The sequence below is a fragment of the Phasianus colchicus genome, chromosome 4, assembly GCF_987193195.1.
Source record: "Phasianus colchicus chromosome 4, bPhaCol1.hap1.1, whole genome shotgun sequence".
In the NCBI taxonomy this organism is placed as follows: domain Eukaryota; kingdom Metazoa; phylum Chordata; class Aves; order Galliformes; family Phasianidae; genus Phasianus; species Phasianus colchicus.
This window is the reverse complement of record NC_143439.1, coordinates 60,009,248-60,030,346: the sequence shown is the minus strand read 5'-3', so window position 1 is coordinate 60,030,346 and position 21,099 is coordinate 60,009,248. Positions and strand designations below refer to the sequence as shown.

The window sequence follows — 21,099 nt, the reverse complement described above, 5'->3', positions numbered from 1 at the left end:
GATAACACTGGGTGCTTTCAGTCTCTATGGTATTTGAAGGAAACTGGAGCTTTCATCCTCTTAGCTTCTAATTTTACTTGTTTCTTACTAGAAAAATTCATAACAAAAAATAGTCTGTCCATCTTTTACTTGACCAAATCTCCCTGTAAATGGATTATGCTTTAAGCATGGGAAGACATGATTTGAAGCTTTCAGACTGAGAACATGTTATTTATTACCAAATTTTCCACTTGTAATAAACAGTGAATTAAAACCTTAAAATGATTAAGTGTAGGGCGTAGTTGGAGGCTGAGCATTCAGGGTGAGAACTGACAGTAGCAAAAACCAACGTGAGAGAATTTTTGAACTTTAGGCAGGATGTTTAAATGTATCCTAAAGAAAGTAGATATTACAAAATGAAAAAGATTTTCCTTAAAAGTGAGCTTTTTTTCCCCTTTATTGTGCAAGGCAGTGCTTTTTCACTCTGCCATTTTTGCCAAGTTGCTACTAAGCAAACCAAAGCATTTTCTGCTGCAGACCAGATGTTGCAAAACAAGCTTTGCCTTTTACTGCTATGTGGAGGCTTCTTAATCAGTTTCTTAATGATCCGAATACTGTCTGTTGTATTCTGCAACTAGATTTTATCTTTGAGTATCCCACAGTGGATGATATTTTTTTAATGGTTCTTTAAAATTTGACTTCAGTTTCACTGTCTTTCACCCCCTCTGAAAAATAAACTTATTTTTAATTATAGAAATACTGATAATATTACACGCTTGATCTTCGTGATCTTCGTAAGTTTTCTTGTTTGTTTTTTAAAATATATTTACCTTTGAAGGATTAAAATGACTCAGTCTTCATTTCAGTGGCTTTTAACTGACTCAGTTGGATTTGGAACAGTTTTACCCTGTGTAGCATAATTTTTTTAATACAACTGATGCCCATTCTTGCTTGTGTTCATTACTGTGTTGTGTACGAAAGACTACTAATAAAATGCAGTTACGATTTTTCCCTGCCCGTGTCTGCTGCTGTAACATATATGCTGATGGAAAGCAGGAACTGAACCAGGGCCCAATTTCCATGAGATTAGAGGTAGCCAGGCTGACTGTCTCCTTTCCCCTGCCCCACTGCAGCTATGGCCACCCCTATGTTGTTTAGATATTAGTTGCTCTTTTGGGTTTCGGGTTACAGGAGCAATTGATCTGCGTGACCTAGTTTAGAAACTATAGGGTTGGCAGTGGAAACCTAAACCAAATGTATACCCTCCAGAGACAAATCTTCAGAAAACGTTGGCGATTTTGGGGCAGTGCGTGCTCCTGAGCTGAGCATGCCGGTGGGACAGCACCACCTAATGGGCTTCAGATGGAAGCAGCGAAAGCTTCTAAACAAGTGTTCACACTCACAAGGAAGTGCCGAAGCAGTTTTGTTTGAACCTTGCTGCGTGGCACTGTGGCAGGGAATTGCATCGCTTTGTCACCGAAGTTCGAGTTTCTGAAGGGTAGAATCCAGATATAGATTTTGTTTGTTTTTGATAAACTGTCTGCTCTTGTAGAAACCCGCGTGAATTCAGCTGGCTTACAGGGCTTAAAATATTACGTGTAAGGAATGCATAATGAAATCTTTCATGTGCAATTAAAAATAATAATAAGAGAAAGTAATCAAAAGTAGGTTGTATTGCAAAAAGCATCCATACGAGTAATTTCTGTATCAAAGCCTTTCTGATTAGTCTTTCTCAACAGAAATAGTATAGGTAAGAACCCAAATTCTTCAGTTGAAATTGTATTTAATATTAATTATTTTTTTGTTTCTATTCTGTTGATTGGGTTTCATTCCAGATTTCAGAAATAGTTTGCACCAACCATAGAAAACTTCTTTTTTTTTTTTTTAAACGCTTAAGTCACTTATACAATTTGTGTATGGTGTGTGTAAGTGCTAAAAGCAAGTTTATGTTCTTCTGCCCATTGCTGTATCTCCTATTAGTACTGAGGCTGTATGCTGCACATCACGTAATGTCTCACAGAAACCCTTAATTTCTTCTGAAATGGACAGTGAGTATGTTTGTGTTGACTGTATGTTTAGAACTGAAAACATAATTTAACTCTTAAATATTGTGGAGGGGACTGCAAAATGTTGTCACCTTTTCATGAATCTATAAACGAAATCTACTTAAGATGAGTATTTTTGAGTTTACTGAAAAATTAAATGTAAAGCTTCTGTGGTGATAGTGGGATTTTTCGGTTGTTTGCTTTGGTGCTTAAGGAGATCCTTCCATCAGTTCTGCTTTTCAGTGCTGCCGAGTCGAACACTAAGCGCAGCATCTCTAACAACTCCTGCAGGGTCTTTCTGTTGTGTTTTAGTTTTAGGTATTTTTAAAGTGTTCTTTAATAAATACATCTCATAAAAAATCAGCATAGAAACATATTACAAAGTGCAGCAGTTTTATATGGTCCCAAATAGCTGTGTATTGTTCTGATGGCAGAGCAAATGGGCTAAAGCGCTGTTTGTTCAATGGAAATGACTATTCAGTGCTGTCGGCTTCCCTCTACAATATGTCACGGGAACCCACTCCAATCATTTTAATCGTAAACAATGCTGCTGCTTCTTGCAGTGGGTTAAACGTATGCAAATTGGAACCTACTGTTTCATGAGTGATCAATTCTTTGTTGTGAGTGGCAAGAAATGGTGTACGTATTGCTAAGATACTGCAGGAAACACACCCAGCGTCTTTGTTCAAAGTATATGCATCTTTCGAAGGTGCTGTATTTTTGAGAATACTTCCCTGTTTATCTTATTTAGAAATGTAACCTGCTCTAAAGTATTAAGAAAACTGTCTCAACAGAAGAACATTCTCCATTTCTAGTGAAGGCCTCAAGTACAACTAGAGCTGTGCATGCCACCTGTGGTAGCAGATGGCAGCCATTCTCAGCTTCTTTTTGTGTTGAACCTACATTATATGCAATAGTTGCCTTTATGTTTTAATAAAAGTTATTTGAAAAATCTACAGTGGCAACAAAACACAGCTGCGTGTGTTAAAGAGGTAATTTGCAATGAAGATAAACTTTGAAATGAAGATAAAATCCAAACTGGAATGTAAAGTAAGTTTAAAAAGTTGTGTTACAGGCTTTAATGTAAATTTATGGGGTGCTTTTCACTTGCACAATATTGACACTCGGATTGCTACCCAGTGGATAATTGCTGCTGCTTCACTGCTGAGAGTCATTGGGGTTTCCACTGCCAAAGCTATGCTTGGGAGGGATTTAAGTAACACCTGGAGTCTCTGATTTCTGTACACCGTCTTACGGGGTTACTGTTGTAAATTTCTTAAGCTGTAAGTGAATCCTTTCTTGGCAGATGTCCTTTAGGAAATTCCCTACTGGTACTACCCAGCTTCTGCTCTCCCTTGCGATGAGAAAGGTATTTGAGGCCCAAATGAATGCAACAGATTTATTTTAGTTAATCTTAAACATGATTAGCCCCATTCCCAAAAGATTAATTTAAGAAAAATCATTCCAGTGTCCCGCTGTGTGGTGCTGACCCTCAAGGAAGAGCTGGAGTGCAGTAGGCAGGTAGGAAGTCAGTTTGTCAAAAATAAGACAACCCTCAGTGTTCTGGTGGTGAGCAGCAGCTTGGGAACATGCTGTTAATGCATTAGTGTAGCATGTCGGTGATACTGGGAGGAATTCCTATGATTCCCAGACAAGTGTCAGTTAAATCTAGCAATTCAGTAATATTCTTCCTCATAAGATATCTTATGAGGATACGTTATCTTATGAGGAGAGGTTTATTTCTCTAATCCAAACTTTCAGAGGGGAAGAAAGCTAATTTCCAAGAACTGTGGTGGAGGCCAGTGCTAAGTTATGTTTGTGCTTTGTCTTCAGACTGCTTTCATCTATCCTGAAGGCTGTGTAGACTAGTGGTACTCTTGTTTTCAAAACAGGAGTGTACAGCAATAGGAAGTTGCAATTATGATGGATGAGTAAATAGAGAAAAAGAAAATGGCTACACTAAAATGCAAGGGGGATTTGAAGTCGTTCCATGTCTACTTGAAGGATTAGTTAGAGAAGATAGAAGGGAAAAAAAAAAAAAAAAAAAACTAGCCCAGAGGCAATAAGGAGCAGGGGACCTTGGGGAGAGAGAGAGACTGGCTGGCCAAGAAAGCTGTTGTCAAAGGAAAAGACTTTGTGAGGATAAAGCAGACAATTGGCAAGTTCACAGTGACTTAACCAGAGCTATTAAAAACCTATATGGCTAAAGAATATTTCAACTTATAAATAAAAGGAGAACTAGAGAAAAAGTGGATTTTTCATCCATCTCTAGTATAAATTAAGAATAGTTTAGGTGTGGTGTCCAAACTGAGTTAATGATGAAAAGGCACGGATGAGCAGGGCAAAGAAACCAACAAGGTAGGCATTGGGAACCGGGGCATGGAATTGGAAATGTTAATGAAGTCAAGCCATAGCTATCAGATAATCTATGGGTTGAGTTCAAACACAGTGCATTTGAGAAATCACGAGTCTGATGGCAGCTTTTTTTAAATGAAAATACATCGAGTTGGTGATGATCTCATTTGATTAGAGGGTAGCAAATTTAATGCCTCTAATTAAGTCAGCAGAGGAAACTGATTATGGCATCAGCAGGGCTTTTATTCTGATACAGAAATGTTCCAGGCTTTAGAGAAGACTATAAGTGGAAAAAGATAAATGGGAAGTAAGACACAATGGAGTATGACTTGCTGTCATACTAAAATAGAATATTTTGCCTGTTGAGAGCTGTTGGTAATCGGTGGACAGTTGGACTGGATGATCTTGTAGGTCTTTTCTACACTTGATGATTCTATGATTCTCTGAACCTGATGGTTTTAGAAAACTGTGTTTCCTTTGTAATGAAGATCTGGTGTCAGATAGTAAAGGGTCTGATAAGGTGCTAGTGGGAAGTCCGCAAAAGAGTCGTGAAGAAAATATTACATGAGTAAGATGTGGCTGTAGCAGAAGCAATACTGCTTCTGTTGTACTGAAAGGAGTACTGCACTGAGGAGAGGCTAATAGTTGAATTATTCTGGGTCTGAATTCTAAAAATAATAAAAATTTAATAATGTTCTTATTTTTGGGAATGGAGAAGTGAGATTGTGCTGTCAGAATGTTGTGATGAGAGGAAGGAGAGGGAGGAGCGTGCTCTGTTACAGAAAGTGGTGAATGGTTCCAAGGTTTGGAGTTGTGAAGAAAAGAAGGAAATCCATCAGTAGAATATGGAGTTTGAGATCAAACCAAAAAATAAAGCAAATAAAGCAGTTAAATGAAAATGGTGGATAGAAAGATATCTCCAGCTGAATTGCAAAGTACAAACACCAATGTATGTCCTGGTTATTTGTTTTGGAAGAAGATGGATACAAACTGGAACAAACACCAAGAAAAGTCGCAAATTAAGCAATGTGAGAACTACCCCATGAGAAGAAACTAAAAGCTTGGGGTCTTTTGTTTTGGGTTATGGGTGGGTAGGACTATTTACAGTAAACCGAGAAGCACATATGCAGGGAAGAAGAGCTTTTAGGGGCAAGGACTGTTTTGAATCAGGAGCAGATGGGTGGAAGGTGTTAATTAGGAAACCTGAAAATTTGATAGTTCTTATTTCTACTAAGATCAGTAAGAGTCTAACAAGGGTGGTCAGATGGATTAGGAAGATGCTTTATTACCTTTAGAATGGAGTCTGATAACTGCGAAGAGTGTGTGGTGTGCTTCTGATAACCCCAAACCAAATGCTAGTTGATGACCCTGGAGATATCTTCAAGATTTATATTTGTAGAATAATGGATGTTTTGTGTCTGTAGAAGATGAAGAATCTTAACATAAGTAAATAGAAATGAGAGTATTCTGGGATAAAATTTACTTTCTCTTTATGCTAGAGAGACTTTTTTTTTCATTTTAAAAATGCTTAATTGTATGCAATTATGACAAATTGAATTCAAAACGGTGCCAATATTACATGGTAAGAAAGGGTCAAAGAGAAACAGCCTTAGTGCAAGATCACAGGAGATGCTGTTAGAATTTGAGGGAAAGTAGAACAAGAAGTCTCACTTCTGATGCAAATCTTGGGAACTAAGAGCTTGATGTGAGTATGGGCATAATAGTGTCATTCTAAATTCATGAAAATAGCTTTACAAATGAAGGAGAGGCAAAGTGGGGTCAGTGCAATTCAAACACACGATGACAATTTTAGCCTAAATAGAATGCTCTTTGTGACTAGATGAATTAATTACTGTAAGACAGTGTTCTTGCTTGTCATTCTGATTCTTTCTGCTTGTTAATCACTCCTAAATTGTAGCTATTGCAATAATATTAAGATTTATTACTTATAAAATTTTGCTAATCCCTTTTCTAGTTTAGTCTTTGTTCACGTATCCATGTAAATGTTTTCAAATGTCTCATTTTGCAGTTCTACTCTTTGTTCTCTGTAGTACTTTCTGCTTATTAAGTATTACTGTTCTACTGAAACACTGTACAGCTATTTTGAAGATTCTGCTTTTATAGTCAAGCTCAGTTTACCTATCAAGCAAAGTCGTATGAAGCAAAATTCATTACATACTAATGCTGAGAAAAAGATTAAAATACAAGAGTAAGTTCCAGAAGAAACATCTGTAGAATTATTTAAATTGACTATTTGTGTCCAATTGATCCTGAGTTGTGTTTTCTGTATTTCCTTCCTTAATGCTTCTGACAGTGCTAACACACTTTAGGGAAGTTGGTATCTGCTGGAGTTACTGATGTGTGCTGTGAATGGCTCAAAATTCCACATGCTGTTCATCCCATGGAAAATTTAAAGCACAAAAATAGCAAAATTTCCTATCTGTTATCATGAATTGCAGTGAGAAGGAAACAGGTGATAACAGGGAAATGTATGCCCACGTGTTTGTGCAGGAAAACGTTTTTTGTTTTAACGGATCGCTGTGGCCTTACCAAGTTTTTTCCTCTTTTTTTCAAAGGCCTATAGATCTTGTGAAAAAATAATCAGGGATATTAATCTTCTATTTATGCAAACCATTCTGTGTTCTGTCGCTGTGGTTTTTTGTTTGTTTAATTACAGGGAACATTTGCATGAAAATAGGATTTTAAGACTTGAACAGCTTTTGATGCTTTTTCCCAGATACACAGAATAAACCACATTTATTGTATTTGTAAACTAAAACAATTGCATTGTAAAAACCCTTGCATGCTTTTACAGAGAATTATTAATGACTATTTGAGAATATGCTGTAGGAAGGTTTTCCCTCAGCTCCGTGTTCTGTTGAAAGTATCTATTAGTAATACAATCTCCTCACTCCATCGTGTCTCTTTCCAGTCCTGTTAAGGTAGCCATCTCATTTCTGTGGCTGATGAAAACTCATTTTCTGTAGATCATCTATTCTGTAAGACAAAGTAGGATCTTACACTGTGTCAAATCTTTTGCATTCAACTGAAGTTAGCAGAATTCATTTCAGAGCTTAGGAGGTTTTTCAGATAATCTTAGTAAAGACTTCTATGAAGAAAGTAAAATGGTTTTACAGCAAAAAAAAAAACAACAACAACAAAAAAAACAAATGAAAACAACAACAACAAAAAAACAAACAAAAAAAAAACCACAGATCCATGGTGAAGGGAAAATCCAGAAATGGAAAAAGGAATCCAGAAAGAGAATTTTGCTGTGGATGGCAAAAGTTCCCAGGTGCTACATGCAGTACCTCAGGCACAAATTGCTCACTGCATTGCTGCAGAAATACCAAGGAGAGGGACAGCACCTTGCTCTGTAAGTTCTCTTTAAGGAAATTGAGTATTTATATCATTCTTTATCAGTAAAGTGTTTTAAAATTTCTTGTATGATCTAAAATTAACATATTTTCTGAAATACATGTTGGATTTTGAATTGCCAGTTGATACCATTTTTAATGTTTAGTTATGCTTGGAGTTATGTTTACTGTTTTAATGTTTTATATTGTATTTGTTTAGCATTTAGTGGTATTTAATGTTTAGTTTATGCTTTCTGTACACGAGACATGCATTTTTACTACTACTTTCAAAATTCTGCTTTCATACAACAATCAGAATTTTAGATTATTTGTATGTACTGACTGCTTGAAAAATGTGAAAATCCTATTATGACAGAAAATAAATGTTATGGTGCTGATTAAATATACATAAATACAGTGAATTTCACTAATTTATGTTTGAAAAGTGGAAGTACTGAACTTTAAATGTATACAAACATTAGTATGTGTAGCTACAGGGTTTAAATATGTTTTGTTTTTTTTTTTTTTTTTAAAGATTTCCAATATTGGGAAGCTGAAAGATTTTCTTCTTCAACACAGAAAGGATTACATTAATGCATACAGGTAAGTGTGTATTGTGTTTAAATTGTTTTGATTTTCTTAATACGTTTTATTATTTATGAAGTATACTGCCCTGAAATCTATAGGCATAATAACTAAAGACAAAAATCTAGATTGCTTTTTAATTGGCTTGTAAGCTCCTTAAGAAGAAAAAAATGGCCCTGACTAAAATGTAGCTAAGAATTTGAGTAAGAGGCTTTTAGGGTATGTTCTGAAACAAATAAGACTGGCAGTCTGAGCCTAGCACTTCTGAAGGGCTGTAGAATAAGTTTTTGAAGTGGTTCCTGAGACAGAAGGAGACTACTTTCAGTTGCCCCAACCCAAGTCCAACACCTTATAATCGACCTCTTGAACCTCATTAGGTTCTCCTGGACCCACTTTTCAAGCTTGTCCAGGTCCCTTTAGAGGTCCCTTTTAGATGACATTCCTTTCTTCTGTTGTATCAGCTGGACTTCCCAGCTTGTCATCAGCAAATTTGCTGAGGGTGCACTCAGTCCCATTGGTTAGGTTACTGTTAAAGATGTTGAAGAGCCCCCATCTCAAGACAGACCCCTGTGAGACATTAGTTTTGATAGGCCTTCACCTGCACATGGAGCCATTGACTTTAGCCCTCTGTAGCCCTCTGGCTGTGGCCATCTAACCAATTCCTTATCTTTTAAAGCAAAATGACTTGTCCACCCTAGTTATGCACACGGAAAGCGGTGTTCTCCAGGGTTCTGGGACTTCATTTTTTATTTTGAGATTCATGGTTCAAAAACAACAGATCCAACCAGATGTAAAATAGGCAGAATATAGAATGTGTGCCTAATTAATGCATCCTAACTGGGGTGCATTAAAGAGCTGGGAAATACCCTTTAGAAAGAAGCCAATGAATTTCTAAGAAATGAAGTTTCCAGATTGCAGGGTGTAGCCATTTTGAAGAAAATGTCAGCAAGCTATTCTTGAAGTGACAACAGTAGATCATTGTGGCAGTGACCTTCCTTGACAGGGGAAAAAAAAGCTTCAGACTGCTAAATGTTATTTTTTACAGCCGTGTGAGAAGAAAGTTATGCATGTCGTTTTACTTTGGTTCATTATTTTTGTATATCTGAATGAAACAGTGAGTAAACTTTCCCCTTCTGAAGATTCTTCTGTAAACCTCACCATTTCCAGTGTTGTATTTCTCCAGTCCATCAGCAAAGTGGCAATATTGCATGGCTTAAGTCAGCCCTGTCTGCATTCTGATTCTATCTGTAACAAAACTGTTGAGCAATCCAGGCTGACAAAGCACGGTTTAAAGACATCTATCTATTGAAGGCACAGAGTCCCATATTGATTTAATGCTTATCCAAAAGGCTTCATAGATACAAAATAGGAGCATTATCTGGACAGATATTCATCCAATGTGGGAAAGGAGTAGGAGCAACTGACCCCTCTGCTATTCCTTAGGCTTTGTCTGTATTGTAAGAGCAGTCTTTCTGAGAAACAACTCTTTCTTAAGCCTTGAAAGAGTCAGTAACAGTGATGGCAATGCTGTATGGTCAGTGGTACCAAAAGGTGTCCTTGGGACTCTTCTGGCACCTTACCTGAGATTTTGAAAGCTGTTTTTTGCTATTGCAAAAACGAAGCCTCAAAAGTGAAGATTTTGAAGTGCTTTAGAAATGTGAGGCAATTAGAGCTATTCATAGTATTAATGAAAATTAATCCTATGTGGAAGGTGTATGAGAAACTGCTTTTCCAAGCAGCAAGCAAAAGTAGAGTATATGTGTGTATTATGTCTGGCTCTCTGCTTTTAAGTTCCTTTTGGAATAGGTAATGAATAACACTAGGTGGAGCTACCAACTGAATACTGAAATAACTTCTTGTGTGAAAACTTCATGTGAATGTATAAGCTGAGAAACTGCAAATAATTGCAGAAAGAACAAACTGTCAGTGGATAACTTCTAGGTTTTATTAGCAATGTGTGCATAAAATAGAAGTGAGAACACAGAGTACAGATTTTGTCCAAGCTATTTTGGTTTCTAAAAACTGATAATGTTCTTTTTGTAAACTCTTTTAGCCAGTTATTAAGTTTTCAGTGATTTTTCCTCTCACTGCCCTAGGTATTAGCTAAAGAGAAGAAAAATAAGTGTCATTTCCTTTCTTGAACAACAAAATAATAAACTGAATCTCATCTGTTTGCAGTTGATCTTGTACTTAAAGGTCAGATTTAGATAGTGCTGTCAAATTCCATGTTTGTGGATACAAGGAGGACCATAGCATCCATACCGTCAGTCTCATGGTCTTAACAAATGCTTCACTCATTATGACAGCAATTTTAATAGCATACTTAAACTACAGGGAAGATTTTACAACATTCTAATACAAAAAAGCTATGCTGGGGATTTATGCAGGAGGCTTAATTCTGGCAATGAAATTTGACTAATTCATTTGCAGAATGAATTCTTTAGTAATATTTATTGAGGGGGCACATATAAAGCGTTCTGCAGAGGGGAGATCTTTAATTCATTTTTAGAGCAATATTTTTAGAAATTAGACAACTGGAAAAAGGATTAATTGGAGCTAAGGTCCAGACCCAGTTCATCAGGCCTTAAATATTCAGCTGAAATGCCTAAATCGAGTCCAGAAAGCTCAAGAATTACTAGTTGCATGTTCGCTTCTTTTCTTCTTGGTTTGACTGTTAGCTGTAATGTATGAGAGGCAAACCTTAAACAAGTGATGGAGTGATCTAAGCTTACTCATTTTAAGCCATTGCATCTTTATTCTTTCCTGTTCATCGGGACTCACTGTCATACCCTTACACTTTGTTTTTTCAGCTTTCTGTTGTAGGGAATTTTTCTATTCTGTCATCTTTTCTGTTGTATCCTATCTGCCATTACTCTTCTCTGATTATAACTTCAGAAGGTTTTAGTAGTGCCATCTTCCACTGGCAGCACAAGTTAGAAGACTGATTTACAGAGGGGTACATATAGAAACTCTTACATCAAACTTCTTTCCAAATGTATGGTGGTGGTTCCTTTTTGTTTATTTGATTGTCTTTTTTTTTTTTTTTTAAGGGAGTGTTAGAATTTCATTCCTGCTAAATTGCAGTCTTTAAGGACTTTCCTTGCAATGTAACATTCAGCAAGTGTCTGTATTTAGTGAGAGTTAGTGATGATCAGTACCTTTTAAAAGAAAACAAAAAAAACTTTTGTAATTCTGTAAAGTCCAAATATCAAATTCTTTGATAAGAATTATCTCTTCTTAATTATAATAATTCTTCTCTGGCAAGGTGGAGGCAGGAACTCTTCATTCCTGCATACATTAGTGAGATGTGGGTGACTTCTTTTTCCTTGCTAAGCAAACTGTTCATTCTTTTGAGATAAAAATTGTTACTTGCCTTTGCTTTTTTCAGAGTATTATTGCTGTGTGTTCCATATGTTCTTCCTCTCTGTACATTAGTGTAATGCATTTCTACGTTGCTTTCTTTGGTGAGATCCTTTATTCATTCTTAGGTAAGTTGTCTGATGTGAACAACTTGTATCTTGCCTTTCATTATGAGCTCTGTCATGTTTTTGATCATTGAACCATTTGATCGTTTGTACATTTGTATTACCTGTGGTTCTAGGAACTAGTATTATTGCATTCACACTTGGGTATTTGAAATGTTCCTCTGCAGGTATCCAGTTTCTCCAGAGGAACTTTCTAGGCTGAGATAATTCAAAGGTCAGCAGTTATCTTTACTGTTTTAATTTAACCGGACATTGGAGATGAATTAAGAGTTCTGGATTTTGATGGTAGAACACCTCATACTTGAAAGGGAAATCTCTGAGAGGAGATCTTTCTTTCAGGGAAAGAATCACCAGGCCGGATGTGGCTCTGGACAGCCTGGTCTACTGCACATAGCAGGAGGTTGAAACTAGATGATAACTGTTGGTCCTTTTCAACCCAGCCCATTCTATGATTCTGTGATAATCTAACATCTAATTTACTGACTTTTGCAACTGTAGAGGTATGTTTTTAGTTCATCAGTGTTATGCAGGTTGGTTCTGAGTTGAATTTATTTATTATTTTTATTTCTATGAGAAAGGTGGGATGGATGGCTTCTGATCTTCACAACATCCTTTTGTGGGTCATATGTACAGTTCAGTGCTTGAACATTTCGTATGTGGTTTACATCAGTTAATGTGCTTTGAAAAAAATGTTAAAGAATTATTTTTGTCATAAATACTGTTGGAGTTAAGTAATTGTTCTTTTGGCACAAACATTTATCTACCCACTAAAGCTGGAAAAAAAATGCAATAAATCAATTACATGTTTGTCAGCTAATAGGAGATTGTTGAGCACATGCCCTGTGTTTTCTGGAGAGTATTCCCTTGATGTAACCAGTAAAAGAAAATCAGTAACCATTAAAAGATTCTAAAAATAGTCTCTGATGGTCTCCCCCACAGTGCCAGCCTGCTTTATTACAATAACTTAATTATGTTTTTATAAGAAGCAGTGAAATGTGTAGGTGACCTGTTAGGACTTTGGAAGAAAGTCTAGCATCGTCTTTGTGGGTGAATATATAGCATTTCTCTGTTCTCTAGGGTTCTAATGTCAAATGGTTTATTTTTTTAGTTTACTAGGTTCATATATCACATCTTAGAAATAATCCATTCTTCTTAACAGCATTCTGGAATTTCTCAGCAGTATTTTACAAAACTGAAAATACTGACTCAGATGTGCCTGTACTGCCTGCTGTAGTACCCGAAGCTTCTGCACAGGTTGCTGTGAGATGTTCTGTCATTTGAGAAGCTTTTACCTTACTTCTCTATTTTGTAAAGCATTATTGGAAGAAAACCAAGTTTTTCTGCTTGGTTTAGTGTCTTCATTGAATGAGCAAGCAGAAAATATTTCATGCACCAGCAGAAAGAGTTCCTAATTCCAAAAGCTGATGTAATGACTCCATAGACTTTTCCCTGTGCTTTTTCAGCAAAATAAGTTCACACAAATGGTGCATTGGAATGAACATAGCTGACACTTATTCAAACAAGGGAACAAGCAGGTCATTCTTAACACCTTGACTTGCTTGCTTTTAGGTATGTCCTTCAGTGGAGATTCTATATTTTCCCTCTGCCTTTTCTGTTTCCTTATCCATGCTACTAGCTTTTTTTAATTTTTTTTTTTTTTTCCCATTAACTTATTTTGTTTTCTCTTCAGTCTTTTCTGGAATCAGTGACTACAGTGTGTTTAGATTTTCATATATACTCTCTTTGGTCATGTTTTTTCCTCTCCTTTGGATGCTGTCCCATCTGGTGTTACAGTGAGTTGCAGAACTGAAACAGTGCTTCAGCTGAGCTGAATCATCCTGCCCAATGCTAAGGACTGCAAAAAAAACTACCTTTTATCTGCAATGGGTTGTGTTGCATTTATGCATCCCACAAAAATTATCACTTTTTTTCTGCAACTTCTTGTTATTTTGTTTAGTTCATGATCCCAGATGTCTTTCTGAAGTACTACTTCCTAATTGCTTGTCCCCCATTCTCATAGAATCTTCAGGTAATTCGTCCTGCTGCAGCAAAGAGCCTTTGAGCATTCCTCATTCCAATTTTTTCTGCCATTTCTCCAAGTTGTCAATATTGTTTTGTATCGAAGTCTTGTTCTCTTAAGTCAGTTTTAATTTGCTTAACTTTGTGGCCCTGCAAATGGGCCCAGCTCAGAAGCACTAAGCACTAAGTACTAAATGGGAACTTGAACAGTGAAATGGAGTATACATGCAGGCCTTCAACAGGGTCAGATCCAGGATAGACTGCTGTGGAACACAACTCATTGTGTTCTTCTGGTTTGGTTTATACTACTGTGAGTTCAGCTTTCCAACCCATTTCATGTCTAAACAGTACCTGTTTCTTCTATCGCATTTATTTGCGCCGAGAGATAGTACATTATTTGCTTTGTTTTTCAAAGCAATGTTTTGTAACATTCCTTTTTTCAAATACAGATGCTGCACTTACATCCACCTAGAACTCTCCTGGCAGTGAGGATAAATCCTTTAATTTGATGCATTTCCTATTTTATTCCAGAGCCTTGTCTCTTCTTTCTGCATACTATATGGATATGTGTTCACCTGGGATATTTTTTTAAAGCCAGTTTCCCCTCCTCCTACTGCACCATTTGTAGATGAATAGGAGGAATATATCCTCCATCAGTTTTACCTTCAGCATTAGCTCAGAAGCGCTGCACCCTGAGATAAACTTGTGCAATGACCTGGATTGCCCAGTACTTTTCCTCAGGCGTTCACTCACTCAGCATCCTGTTATCAAAATAGCACTTTGTGCTTGCTATTACTGATGAAAGTATCAATTAAAAATTGTTACATTTTTTCTGAAGATCAAAGGTGTTAAATTGGGCCCAGATGTTTCAGACAGAAGCAGTGATTTGAAGGGAATACTAACAGCAGCTTAAAATTTAACTTAGCGTTGAAAGTTAATGTAGAAAAAAACAGGAACATCTAGGTTTTCTTCATTCTCTGCATATAGTTTTATTTCTCTGAGTAGCAAGCCAACATTTTCTTTGGTCTTTCTCTTGTTAATGTTTGCAGAGTAACTTCTTGTTATCATTGGCATCCCTTGCCAGTTGGCTTATCCTGGATTTGACCCTTTTCTGATTGCATCCCTCTGTGCAATGTTCCTTTAGAGTTGTCAGTAGCAATCAGTCCTAATTTGCACTTTCTGTATCCTGCTTTATTGTGTTTGAACTCAGTGAAGAGCTCTTGAAATAGCATAGTTGATCTCTTACTGCATTGCCTGTTCTTCCCTTTGATCAAGGGCAGAATTGCAAGGTATCCCAACGTCATTTCTATAGGAAGACCATTGGTGGACCTGGACTCTTTTCTGTTTCATCTTAAGTTTCCTTTTCTGTGCAGTTCAACTTCCTAATTTATGTATTTTTATTTTTTAGACTATTGGTGTCTTCCTTCTTGAAAGCCACTGTCTTTTCCTTGCTTTCCAATTTTCCAATACCCCTTTTTAAGAATCACAAATAATCCAAGTTGCTTTCCAGTCCACATTTCCCATGAAGCTTTCTCCAGTTGATTAGAATAAACGTCTAGAAGAATTTTGCACTCTCTTCCTCTTCTTTATCTGTATTCAATAGCCAAAGCTTTTCTTGTGCTCAAGCCAGTTCTTGTGGTTGCTTTTGGTTCATCCGGACTCATGTGATCTCTCCTGTTTTAGTGATGCAGCATCTCACTGTTATGATAATGTCACTGGTAGTACTTCTAAGCAAGTCTTTGCATCTGTGACATATGGAACACACTTGGTTTAATTGTTTATTTGTTTAATGGTTTGTGGTAGTAGTGTTGCTTTCCTCGTTTTGGCCTGTTCTTTTTAAAATAATGATTCTTTCTACAATAAGATTAGAGGATGGTGGTGGGATGGATTTGCTGTATGTGCAGGCTCACTGTTATTACCCAACCAGAAAAGAGTAATACAGCTATTAAAATACAAGTTGAAAACATTTCTGAAAGTTTTCTGTAAGTTATAGAGTAGAATAGTTTAATCAGAAGGGAAAATTCCCAGGATTTATCTGACAAATAGGTGACAGTTTTGGAAACAAACAAGAGGAAAACAGTGAATATTACTTCTAATTAGTTGGCCTTTCTGCTTGCTGGCTGATTTGTGTATTAGCTGCCAGTCAGCACTTACTGATTTTTCAAGCCAGGACTAAGCGTTGCCTTTTTCATATGCAACCAGTTATGCAGGGTGAGGATGAAGATCTTTTGATATAACTCTCAGGGTCATTAGAGTAAGCCTAAAAATGAGTGGAGGAGATCTGGCAGAAGCACAGTGTTGATATGCTGATGTACAGGAAGGAATTGATGGTGTGGCATGTAGTGGGAGAGGATAGTGGGGAGAGGTGGGGTGTTGTGAGTTGGTTGGAGGCATTTCTGTGGCAGGAATTGCAGCAGACCTGGCATCGTTGCATTGAAGCATGAAACATCTGTAGGGTATAAGGCTTAATTTGGCAAATGACAACCCCTTATTTTCACTTGTTTAATTGCATTAATATAGTGTTATTCACATCTTGGACAAGTGGGAAATTTTTCACATATAAAAGTCTAAGTTAAAGTAGATTTTATTCATTTAGGTTTTCTTGCCTGTTTAAAGACAATTATAACAGACAGTGATGACTGGTCATCGAAGGCCCAAGATAAACATTGGATAACATGCTGTAGCACAGTCTTCCCATCCTATCAACCAACTGTGCATTAAAGTACCTCTATATAGTACGGCTTTCTGGTGTTTATCTACAGTGTATAAATATTTTACTGACAGGAAAGAATAAAGTCTTTCAAATGTATTGAAGTAAACCTCCAAATATTCTGGAACCATATAACATTTGAACAGAAAGCTCTACCTCAAACTCACTCGCATTATTTGGCCTTTTGAGATTGGCCTCCATTTCTACTAATTTAGTAGCATAAGAGTATACCAAGCCTACTAGAAAATATATTAAATGTATAATGGATCAGCTAAAATAGAAATAAACAATGTGGACAGGTTTTAATAAGTCTTTTAGTCTACTTGATATAAAAAAGGATGCTATTTTCTGATGTTCTTTGGTACTATGATTTGAATTCACAAATTTCATAATATAATTACTTTAAAAATGAAGCTCAGCATTTAGGAAATAAAAACATACATAAGTGAAATAAATTACAAACTGTTATACTTTCTTCAGTATTTGAACTATTCCTCTATTCTACTTGTTTTCTTTATATTTAGAAGTGAAATATGCACAGTTAGAGAAGTATTCATTTTCTGGTTGTATTTTCTCCTTATTTGCTCAGCATTGGATAATATAAGAGATTATAGGATATATTGTTCTTCCTACATCTTTTACCACTCTAAACAAATGTTCTAAAAAACCTCCCAGCTCTATAGAATTGATGGATATTGTACTTTTTACTCATACAAATAATTTATGTCTCCTTGTTCTGTGAAAATTAGTGTTGCAGAAAGACTTTTTGTGGAGATGGTGAGTGGGAAGAAGATCCCAAATGCATACTTGTAGGTGTTGTGTTGGGAATTTCATAAGTGACAGTTTGTCTTGTTTCTCAGCCATATTATGTCTGATTATGGGAGGATGACAGATACCGAGCGTGATCAGATAGATCAAGATGCTCAGATATTTATGAGGACGTGTGCAGATGCCATTCATCAGCTGAGAACAGAAGGTAAACTGAGCAACTTCTAAATGTTCTTTCTTAGTTATTGGTTAAGGCTCATATGAGAATGAATATTGCGTGGCATTGTGAGTTCTGGAATGCTTTTGTAAAGAGACTGGTAAAGTCTCATTCCTCTTTTATTTCATTTTATAATCCATCCCATTGACTGAGTAGAACCGTGACTGATTCTTTCACATAAATGAAAGGATAAGCCAGAGCATAGAATTTTATTTGTTCTTGTACACTAATTAACAAGTGTGGTGTGTTTTATTCTTAAATAAAAATGATAGTCTTACATATTTACTGTTTAGTTAGAGGACTGAGCCAAAGCTCAGTGACTGTCTCTTTCTATGGTGCTTACCTGTAACATTTCACAGGGATACTCTTTCCGAGTTTGAGATATTTAAGTCACTGTGTGAAATGGAGTAACATCCATATCATTACATTAACTCTTCAGAAATTTTCAACAACTGTGAACGTTTTCTTGAGTTGTCGAGTGTAGCTTTTATAATTTTGAACTCAAATAAAAAATAAACAAAAAACCCAAAACAAATTAGTATTTCTTAATATAATACTTTAATTGTAAAACATTGTGTATTATATACATCTACAGAAAATTCACAAGTGCACCAAAATATATAATTTTCATTATGAGAAGTATTAACAATTTTACTTTTCTGAATGGGAACACCATAGCACAGAGTCCAGGTAACGTAACATCAGGTTGACAGTTTGTCAAGTATTTGTATAAATACTATTCTTACAATACAGTTTCATGAAAGTTGAGGAAAGAAGTTTTGTTTTGCCATTTTCAGGTTGTCTTTTTGTATGTATGTATTTTAGCAGCATTCTAAAGATTTTCAGCTTTGGGATGCTATCTTGCAACGTTATTCAGAATCACTGAAAGTCATAGAGTAAGTCATAGAGATTTCATAGTATCAAAATAACAAATATTTAAATTGAAAGAATGCTAGACATAATCCCAAAGATGTCCGCATAGTCTGTACTCTGGAGAATTTAAAATGTCAGGAGTTCAGCATGTTAAGTGACTGAAGTCTCTAGAGCTGTTCCGCAATGCTTAGCTTGATGACATCTGTTCTTGTTTAGAAACTTTATGGAGATAATATGACTCAGCAGCATATATAAAAATAACAAGCATTATGTGACACAAGTTGGTTTGAGGTTTTACTTTCTTGTAATAATTTACTTGTTTACAGAACCTATGCTTAAATATAGCGATGTTGAAAATAGTTATGTGTAATATGTATAGAACGTAAGTAAGCTCTTGTGTATGAACTGAAAATGCAGACTTTTGTGCAGTTCAATAACCAGTTAAAAGATCATGTTGTATCTTTCAGCACACAAGGACATCCAGTCTGCTCAGGTGAAGGAGCACAGAACAGCTGTCTTAGACTTCATTGAAGACTACTTAAAAAGTATGTAATATTTCTTCTGCAGTAGTGAGTGGTTAAAAACGAATGAGTGTATTTTCCATGGAAGAAATCACGCTCTCCTAACCTGAAGTTTTTTACTGATCTCTCAAACAGGAGTGTGTAAGCTGTATTCAGAACAAAGAGCCATCCGAGTTAAGCGAGTGATAGATAAGAAGAGACTGTGAGTAGTGAGCTCTCATTCTCAAAACATAAACAAAACAGATTAACCCGTGCCTTTCAGTTTGTATGACATTCAGCAAAACCTGTATTCATGTTTAGATTCTAAGGAGATTGTCTTAGATGGAAATCTTTAGCTGGGTCAGGAACTTTTACTATCAACAGATGCATTCCAGAGCTCTCTTTTACTTCTTGTCTGTAAAGTTAATTCTTTAAATGGCAGAACGTCAACACGGAGTTGTATGCTATTCTTATTGTACATGATTAAAGCACCAAGTTAGTAGAAAGTGGGATAATAAACCTACCGGAGATTTAAAAATATCTTGGTGTATTCGTAGATTTCCCATTAAGCAATACTTCATATAAAATAGTTTAGAGTAAAATTCTGCACATTGCTATTGTCTTATGTTATTTAGAATACATCTGCTTTGGTACAAGAAATACTCATTTCTCTCCTTCTCTCTGTCGTTCTTCCATTTTGTTCCCCTTCCTTAGACCATTGTTTTTCTGCTAGAGCAAGGGATTATGTTGTGAATGAATTCTCCTTCAGATATCAAAGTTTCACAGCAGATAGAAAATTGCTCAAAATCAGACTCTTGTTTGTAACTTCTGAATTGAACCAAATTGTATCTGCTTTTGTCCTCATGCCTCAGACTGCTAACCTGGAGGTGGAAATGTGTGGGAGAAGTAGCTAAAGATGATGTGCTTGCAGGCTCTCCGCCCCAAATGTCAAAAAACCATACCTTTAAGGGAGTTTCCTTTTTTTTTGTATATTTAGTCTATCAGTTACTATGTTGAAATTTGAGAGATGTTTTGAGAAGTCCATAAGTACGTTTTACTCAGAGTGATTCAGCATGATTAAATGCAATTGTGTTCACTTATGTATTTCTTCCTGAGACAGAAATAGAAGTATAAATCAAAAACAAGCAAACAAAATATGCCAGACCAGTTCTGAAATTTGGTAGATAGTAATGAGAGAAAATTAAGATAGGAGTTACAAAAATGCTGAGAGCCTATAACCTTGTGGAAAAAGGAACCATACAGAAACATGCTCTGTGACATTCTTCATGTGCAAAAACACCTAACCTTACTGATATTCTTCATTGTAAGGAATTTCAAATGAAGTTAGCATGGTTTCTCTCCTATTTATAATTGGCTAATAAATATCAACTGCTTTGTTCTATTTTTGTTTCCATGTTAAATACAAGGTCTAGGATTTCTCAGGTGACTAACCAGGCAAAACAAGTCAATCTGATTTGTACAGTGAAAAAGAGCTATGCCAGAAGTTAGAAGATCATTTAATTAATAGAGTAATAAGGCATTAAGAAATAGCCCAGAAGATGCGGCCCTTTTCTGTAATGCTGGAAAGTACTTCCTTGCCTCTTCTGTAAGGGCATAAGAATTGAAAACCAGATGTTGGCCAGGTGGGGTCTGTATGCATTGCAGATGTGATATAATGGCCTAATTGTCATTTAAATTAAAAATTAATTTAAATAAATCGCAGGGAATAAATCAATCTTTGTGATGACTTGAAGAAAACTCCTTTTTTCATGTGATTTCAACTAGTTGATTTGTAATTTCCCCTGCGATTTCAGCAGACATTTTATGTGATAATATATCCCAGCACTTCAACTACATCAAGTAGTGCTTTCCAGATGTTTTGTTCATTTTTAATTGAAAACTTTGTAGATTATTATACTGTGGAAAATAAGGACAACAACTAATGAAGGAATACATTTATTTAGAAGTAAATTAATCCTAGTGCAGGTCTTATATATGCTTATTAGATAGTTCTTAGATGTTTGCAGTAAAAAATACACTTTGTCATGTTTACTTTTACATAGCTGAACATCCTAACTCTTCAGCAAGTGGCTGGAGTGTTACTGTTTTCTTAAATAAGTTGCTCTTTTCAATGCCCTTATATTTTTTGCTTAAAAAATTCTGCCAATTACATAGGGATGGTTCCCCAAAGTGAAATGCTGGGAAAT

General features: G+C 36.0%; 1 protein-coding gene across 1 annotated transcript in view; it reads left to right on the top strand.

The window, feature by feature from the left end:
• Nucleotides 1–21,099, top strand: part of STX18 (syntaxin 18) — a 53,338-nt gene that overhangs the window by 17,653 nt on the left and 14,586 nt on the right. The window contains exons 2-5 of the mRNA XM_031588371.2: nt 8,271–8,338; nt 17,395–17,510; nt 18,860–18,937; nt 19,049–19,115. Coding sequence (XP_031444231.1) covers nt 8,271–8,338; nt 17,395–17,510; nt 18,860–18,937; nt 19,049–19,115 — 329 coding nt within the window. The remainder of the gene's footprint in view (nt 1–8,270; nt 8,339–17,394; nt 17,511–18,859; nt 18,938–19,048; nt 19,116–21,099) is intronic.